Source organism: Amblyraja radiata, chromosome 18 (assembly GCF_010909765.2).
Source record: "Amblyraja radiata isolate CabotCenter1 chromosome 18, sAmbRad1.1.pri, whole genome shotgun sequence".
Lineage (NCBI taxonomy): Eukaryota > Metazoa > Chordata > Chondrichthyes > Rajiformes > Rajidae > Amblyraja > Amblyraja radiata.
Window position 1 is genome coordinate 30,054,900 of NC_045973.1, and position 8,211 is coordinate 30,063,110.

The 8,211-nt window shown below is 44.8% G+C and overlaps 1 protein-coding gene across 3 annotated transcripts in view; it reads right to left on the reverse strand.

Moving 5' to 3' along the window:
• hemk1 (HemK methyltransferase family member 1) overlaps positions 1 to 8,211 on the reverse strand; it is a 74,088-nt gene that overhangs the window by 8,400 nt on the left and 57,477 nt on the right. For all 3 annotated transcript variants that reach the window (XM_033037023.1, XM_033037024.1, XM_033037022.1), the window contains 2 exons: positions 7,562 to 7,667; positions 6,309 to 6,404 (listed from right to left, as the gene is read on the reverse strand). In XM_033037023.1, coding sequence (XP_032892914.1) covers positions 6,309 to 6,404; positions 7,562 to 7,667 — 202 coding nt within the window. The remainder of the gene's footprint in view (positions 1 to 6,308; positions 6,405 to 7,561; positions 7,668 to 8,211) is intronic.

Consider the following 8,211-nt stretch of genomic DNA (forward strand, 5'->3'; position numbering starts at 1 on the left):
ATATGGAGGAGAAATTATAATTGCTCTAAAACCTACCTTAATTTTGCAATCTCACTAAAGATAATCCCCCTTTCACTCTCCCCCCTACTACTTCCCCCTCTCCCTCCACCTCTTTCCCTCCCCACCTCTCTCTCCCCCCTCCCACTCTCTCTCCCCCTCTCTCTCTCTCTCCCCTCCCTCTCTCTCTCCCTCTGTCTCAACCCCCCCTTTTCCCCTCTCACATCCCCCCCTCTCTCTCTCCCTCCCTCCTCCTCTCTCTCTCTCCCACGCAGCGAGGCTCCGACTCCGTGCCGCTGACACCGCAGCCCCCCCCCGCCCGGAGAAACGGGCACTCCCGTAACGCAATATTCCACTACTTACCTGGAGTAGACATCTAGGATCTTTGGTAGACACGAGGCATCGAGGTGATTGTGTGGAGTGCAAATGGAGATCTGAAACTGCCCGGGCCCACTGCGCACGCGCGGAGAGACAACGTCATTTTGCGTCGCTACTGTGTCACCGGTTTCCCCCAACTGCGCAGGTTGGGTGAAACCGGGATGGTCGCAATTTTTTCCCCCAAAACTTCCAGCGGGCGGAACCAGAACTTCGGGTAATTTCCGTCAAAGTGGAAACTCTGATAGCGCTCGTTTTTTTTTTCTCTGGATTTCTTTTATTCTGGGAAAAAAACACCTTGGCCAGAGGCCCCCTAGATTGTGAGGCCCTATGAAGCTTGGCAACGGCAGCAACAAATAATAACATAATGATGTTGAATTTTCAGTGCCGGGAAAGTTATCATAAAATGTTCCCAGAGTTTTAACCGAGTGAGTGCATTCGTGAGAACCGACAGTGGAAATACGTCGCTAAAGGGACAATTTAGCAGGGAAAGAAAGCAATTTAAATTAAATTCCACTTGAAGCATAATTTCAAAATATTTTTCAAAAATCCTAACAACTACAGATGCAGAACCGACAAAGGGTCTTGGATCTGAAACTTTCTTTTACTTTCCACAGATGTTTCCTGAGCTGCTGAGTATTTCCAGCATTTTGAGTATTTTAAAACATAGAGAGGATGTTTCCATGAGTGGGAGAGTCTAGAACTAGAGGTCTTCGAATTAAAGGACGTTCATTTAGGAAGGAGATGAGGAGAAATTTATTTAGTCGGAGGGTGGTGAATCTGTGGAATTCTTTGCAGAGGCTGTAGAGGCCAAGTCAGTGGATACTTTTTAAGATAGATAGATAGATAGAGGTTATGGGGAGAAGGCAGGAGAATTGGGTTACGAGGGAGAGATATAGTTATCAGCCATAATTGAATGGTGGAGTAGAATTGATGGGCCGAATGGCCTAATTCTACTATTCCTTATGACCTTAACATAGAACAGGACAGTACAGCTCAGGAACAGGCCCTGCATGCCACAATGTCCATGCTAAACATGATGCCAAGACTAACTCTTATCTGCCTTCACTTAATCCATATCCCCTTTAAACTAATCTGCTCTAGCCTGCACAAAATCCATATGCCTCCATTCGCCGCATTTCCACGTGCCTATCCAAAAGCCTCTTAAACGCCACTATCATTTCTACTTCCACCACCACCCCTGGCAGTTTTTACCAAACCCATCACCACTCCCTGTGTAAAAAACAATTGGTACGCACATCTCCTTTAAACGTTGCCCCTCTCACCTTAAAGCTATGCCAAGTTGTCTTTGACATTTCCATCCTGAGGATTTAAACAGATCTAAAGTAAAACTAACACACAACATTCTGAAGTAACTCAGTAGGTCAGGCAACATTTGGGGAGGGAATGGGAAGCCTACATTTCGAGTCGGGACCCTTCTTCAGACTCGCCTGTCCATTCCCTCCATTGATGCTGCCTGACCTGCTGAGTTTTAGTTTAGTTTAGAAAAACAGCGTGGAAACAGGCCAGTTAGCCCACTGAGTCCGCGCCCACCAGTGGTCACCCGCACACTAGTACTGTCCGACACAATAGGGGCAATTTGCAAAAGCCTTTCAACCTATAAACCTGCATGTCTTTGGAATGTGGGAGGAAACCGGAGCACCAGGAGAAAACCCACGTGGTCACAGGGTGAACATGCAAACTTCGTACAGACAGCACCCATGGTCAGGATCAAACCTGGGTCTCTAACGCTATAATGCAGCAACTCTACCGCTGCACCACTGTACCATCCCAGTTACTCCAACACTTTGTGTTTTGTTCATAAATATCTATTCACAATATGTATCAGCCTCCCTTCATCAAGCTGAGTAAACTTCTCAAAATCTCAATCAAATTACATTATTTGACTGAAACATTCAGATTGAGGTCAGGTAAGGACAGGCAGTGGTAAGATGGCCCACTCGTTTTTTTAATCAAAATACAGGTGACTTGCTTATAATTAACACGTGAATAGCACTGTAGGAGTATTGTACTTACAGCGACGATCTGGTCAGATATTAAACTTAGGTTTAGATATTAGATTTAGGGCCGAACAGTGCCACAGCAAAAGAGTTGCTGCCTTCCAGTGCCAGAAACTCGGGTTCAATCCTGGCTACGGCTGCTGTCTGTATGGAGTTTGCACGTTCTCCCTGTGACTGCATGGGTTTTCTCCGGGTGCTCCATTTCCTCCCACAAGCCAATGATGTGCAGGTTCGCAGATTACTTAGCTTCGGTAAAAATTGTGAAGTGTCCCTAGTCTGTAGGACAGTGTTAGTGTACGGAGATCGCTGGTCGGTGCGGAATCTGCGGGCCAAAGGGCCTGATTTTGTGCTGTATCTCTACAGTAAACTAAACTAAACCATTCAAACACGAGATGAATAATAAAAAGCATTTAATAAATTCTCTGTGGTAAATTCTAATCCATGCAGCAGAAACACTTGGACCAAATTCAATATATCCTGATCCAAAGAAGAAATATTTGCACGTAATTCCAGTTATTTTAAGAATATTGTTCTTTCCAATTCGTTGGAAATTTAGGTTGATAAAAATCAGTACATCCTGGACTGTATCAAACATTTTAATATAAATATTTAATGATGATTAGTATTCACAATTGACACTTGACCTGAAACATTAATTCTGAATTCCTAGTAAAAATTGGGCTATTAAAAGTGACTGTTCTTGAGAATTCAGAATGTGAATTCCCAGTTGGAAAGGGGTGAGCTCTATTTATTTAACTAGAGTACTTAATGTTCTGTTCTTCCCTTAAACACCAATCTTCTGATGTGCGGCATACTTACGTCTCGTTTTAGTTTCGAGATACAGCATGGAAACAGGCCCTTCGGCCCACCGAGTCCATGCTGAATCCTCAATCACCTGCTTATGTTATCCCACTTTTGCATCCACTCCCTACACACGTGGGGCAATTTTACAGAGGGCCAATTAGCCTACAAACCAGTACGTCTTTGGGATGTGGGAGGAAAGCTGGAGCACCCATAGTCACAGGGAGAACGAGCAAACTCCACACAGATAGAACCCGAGGTCACGATCGAACCCAGGTTACTGGTGCTTTGAGGCAGCAGCTCTACCAGCTGCACCACAGTGCCTAATTATCCCACATTATTGGGTTGTCTTTTAGTGGCTTCCACGAGCTGTGATGAAAACATATAAATAATGATATAGACTGTAGGTCTGTAAATTGTCCCCAGTGTGCAGGATAGAAGTATTATGTGGGTGATTGCTGGTCAACGCCGACTCGATGGGCTGAAGGGCCTGTCTCCATGCTGTATCTCTCTGAACTCTCTAAACCACTGCTACACCACCGTCAAGTATCACCAAGGGTACCTGGCACTCTGGCTATTCCTTTATCCCTCTTGTAAAAATAAAGAAATGCAGATGCTGGTTCATACACAAGAGTACACAAAGTGCTGGTGTAACTAAGCGGGGTAGGCAGCACCTCTTGCGAACATGGATGGGTGTCGTTTCTGATTGAGATCCGAAGCTTGAAGATGAGTCCTGACTTGAAACGTCACCTATCCATGTTCTCCAGAGATGCTGCCTGACCCGCCGAGTTGCTCCGGCACTTTGTGTGTGTCTCTTGCCTTGCTGTTTGGCAGCTGCCCTTGACTGCTGCCCTTCTGTGATCCGAACAACCATAAAGCGAGAGAAACTCGATGTGGTCAAATTGGGAAATATGTAGATTCTTGTAGAAATATGTAAATCCAACCTCATTCTGTTTCAAATATGTTTTTGTCCGATTGCAAAGTTTTTGTGTGCAAGGGACCAGTCTTTAGTTTAGTTTAGAGATACGGCGTGGAAACAGGCCCTTCAGCCCACTGAGTCAATGCTGACAATCGATCACCCGTTCACACTGGTTCTATGTTATCCCACTTTCACATCCACTCTCTACGCACTACGCACTAATTTACAGAAGCCAATTAACCCACAAACCCGCTTGGTTTTGTAATATAAGTGGAAACCGGAGGACCCGGAGGAATCCCACGCGGTCACAGGAAGAACGTGCAAACTCCGCACAGACAGCACCCGAGGTCAGGATCGAGTCCTGGTCTCTGGTGCTGTGAGGCAACAACGCTACCAGCTGTGCCACTGTGTAGGCTTAATTTCTGGACATTGAATTTGTTTCTTTCCCCCATCTAATTATTTTACTATTTCTTACTTTCCAGGATTCGCCACATTTCTTATCCCTGACAAAGACTAAAATAAAGTTATTTCGCGTCTGTTACTCGGAATCTATTGCCTCCAGGTGTCTCTGGCTCCATCTGCTGGAGAAAGAAATTAATGACCACCCATGGACACACATGCTCATGGTGCAGCAAAATAAAATGACTCCTCTTGTAAGTCATGAGAAGATTTTTATGCAATGTAACATATTCCATATTTACAAGATAGTGTGAATGCACAGAACCAAAAACCAGAGAACATAAGTTTAAGGTGAGAGGGGAAAAGTAATAGGAACCTGAGGGGAACCTATTTTACTCAGATGGTGGTGGGTGTATGGAATGAGCTGCCAGAGGAGGTAGTTGAGGCAGGCACAATAGTAGCATTTAAAAGGCACTAGGACAGGCACAAGGATAGGGAAAGTTAGAGGGATATGGGCAAATACAGGCAAATTGGACTAACTTAGATGGGGGCATTGTAATCAGCAGGAATGGAAACAGGTCCTTCCACGCTTTATGGAAACAGGCCCTTCAGCCCACCAAATCCGTGCAGACCAGCGACTATCCTACACTCTAGGGACAAGTTACAATTTACAGAGGCTAATTAATCTACAAATCCACGCGTCTTTGGATTATAGAAGGAAACTGGAGCACCCCGAGAAAACCCACACGGTCATAGGGAGAACGTCTAAACTCCATACAGATATCTGTCTGAAGAAGGGTTTCGGCCCGAAACGTTGATCAGTCTGAAGAAGGGTTTCGGCCCGAAACGTTGCCTATTTCCTTCGCTCCATAGATGCTGCTGCACCCGCTGAGTTTCTCCAGCATTTTTGTGTACCTTCCATACAGATATCACCTGTAGTCAGGATCCAACCTGGGTCTCTGGCACTACAAGACAACTCTACCGCTGCTCCACCCCTTTACATACTTTGATCCTGATAGGAATTCCTCCTAATATTTAATAGAAAGTAACAAGACTGAATAAGGATGTGAAATTAACCATAGTTCCTTAATATCCCCGGAGAGAGCCATCACATTCAAAGCAAACACCACTCACACTTGGACATAAATTATCCTTTGTTGATAGTTGCTGGACAGAAATCCTGGATGTACATCCAGTTCAGAAAGGCACAGAGAGGAACTTGGAGGACATGGTGTTCCCACTGAGATCATTATTCCTGTCCCATCAGTGATGGATTCAGAGTCATCCAGCACGGAAACAACCCCTGGAGACCGACTTGTCCGTGCTGACTAAGGCCCCAACTACAGTGTTTGGCCCATATCTCTCAAAACCTTTCCTATCCACGTACTTGCCAAAATGTCTTTTAACTGCTGCCTCAACTAACTCATCTGGCAGCTCATTCTACCCTTCACACCACCTCCCTCCGCTCTCCTCTCAGAACCTGAGGACATGGGTTTAATGAGAGAGGGGAATAGGAACCTGAGAGGCGACCTTCGCATGACCAACCAGTATGTGATGAGTCCATAAGTTGTAGGAGCAGAATTAGGCAATTCGGCCCATCAAGTCTACTCTGCCGTATAATCCTGGCTGACCTATCTTTCACTCTCAATCCCATTCTCCTGCCCTTTCCCCCAACCCCCTGACACCCATACTAATCAAACCTTACTCTGCTGATGTTCCAATAATACATAATCAAAACAAAAATAATACTTAGGACAACATTTTCATGCTAGATTGTAGTAATAAGCCACACTAACCCATTGTCCTTCAGAACGTTTGCAGCAAGTTGCAGTATTGCTCTAATGACATCCATTCCATCCACTCCTCCATTCAAGGCATCATGGTCTTCATACCTGGAGGCATTAAGTTAAAGAAGCTTTCATTAAATTCTTGATTTTTTTTTGTAGAAACAAGAAACTGCAGATGTTGGTTTACAAATAAATACAGAAAGTGCTGGAGTCATTCAGCGGGTACTTCCTCCGGCAGTTCGTTCCATACACCCAACACCCTTTGTGTTAAAAAGGTACCCCTCAAGTTCCTACTAAATCTATCCCCCCCTCATGTCCTCTGAAACCTATGTCCTCTGATTCTCAATTCCCATACTCTGGGTAAGCGACTCTGTGTGTTTACCCTACTTATTCCTCTCGTGATCTTGTACACCTCTATAAGAATACCCCTCATCCTCCTGTGCTCCAAGGAATAAAGTCCTAGCCTGCTCAACCTCTCCCTATAGCTCAAGCCCTCGAGTCCTGGCAACATTCTTGTAAATCTTCTCTGCAGCCTTTCTTGCTTGACAACATCAAGCTGAAAAACAACTTCCCCCATCCATCTATACTTGGGGAAAGCAGCCAACATAATAGGCCCTATTCCTCCATCAACCAAGATGTCCCATTGAAGTTAGTCCCATATGTTCACGCCGGGCCCATATCTCTCTAAACCTTTCCTACATGGATAGTACAGGTTTAGAGGGATATAGGCCAAACGCTGGCAGGTGGGACTAGTGTAGGTGGGACATGTTGGTCAATGTGGGCAAGTTGAGCCAAAGAGCCTGTTTACACACTGCTTCCACATCCTTTCCATGTGCCTGTTCAAATGTATTTTAAATGCTCTGATGTACCTCCTTCAATTACTTCTTCTGGCAGATTGTTCCATACACCTACCACATTGTGTGTGTGAAGAATTTGCCGCTCTGGACCCTGTTAAATCTTTCCCCTCTAACCTTAGATTTAGTTTTGGAGATACAGCAGGGAAAGCGGCCCTTCAGCCCACAGAGCCCATGCTGACAATCAATCACATGCTCACATTAGTTCTATATTATCCCACTTTCTCAACATTGGGGGCAATTAAAACCGACAAACCTGCACGTCATTGGGATGTGGGAGGAAACCCACCCGCGGTCACAGGGAGAACAGGCAATCTTCGCATAGACAGCCCACGAGGTCAGGATTGAACAACACGTCTCTGGCGCAATATATAAGGAAGCGCGAGGAATCTTTTCTGTTGGATTTACCTGAGGATATCCGGCATTAACCCAGACATATCTTCATGGAATACATATGGAGGGTTGCTGACAATAACATCCACAGCTCCACAGACTCGAACCAGTTCACAGGCATCTGTGCAACACAAATGCATGTTTAGGGCTGATGCCACAATGCATTTTGCTGAACTCAACCATGTCGCCATAAAACAAATATCGCAGCAAATATACGAATAACTGGATAAACAAAAATACTTTCATGATGAGGAAAAGGCTAGAGATTAAAGTAGTTAAATTACTTATTACTGTATTTTTACATGTACTGAGTTACAGTGGACAGCTCTTTGTTGCGCGTGAACCAGTCTATAACCAGAAAAAAAGGGTTTTGACCTGAAACTTCACCTATTCCACATCTCCATAGATGCTGCTTGACCCGTTGAGTTACTCCAGCATTTCTTGTCTTTCTTTGGGACAAACCAGCATCTGCAGTTTCTTTCTACACTTACATGATTACAATCAAGCCGTCCACAGTGTACAGATACTGGATAAAGGGCATAACGTTTAGTGCAAGATAAAGTCCGATTAAAGATAGTGCAAAGGTCTCCAATGAGGTAGTTGGGCCAGCTCTCTAGCTGGTGAGAAGAAGTTTTGGTTGCCTGATAACAGCTGGGAAGAAAAAG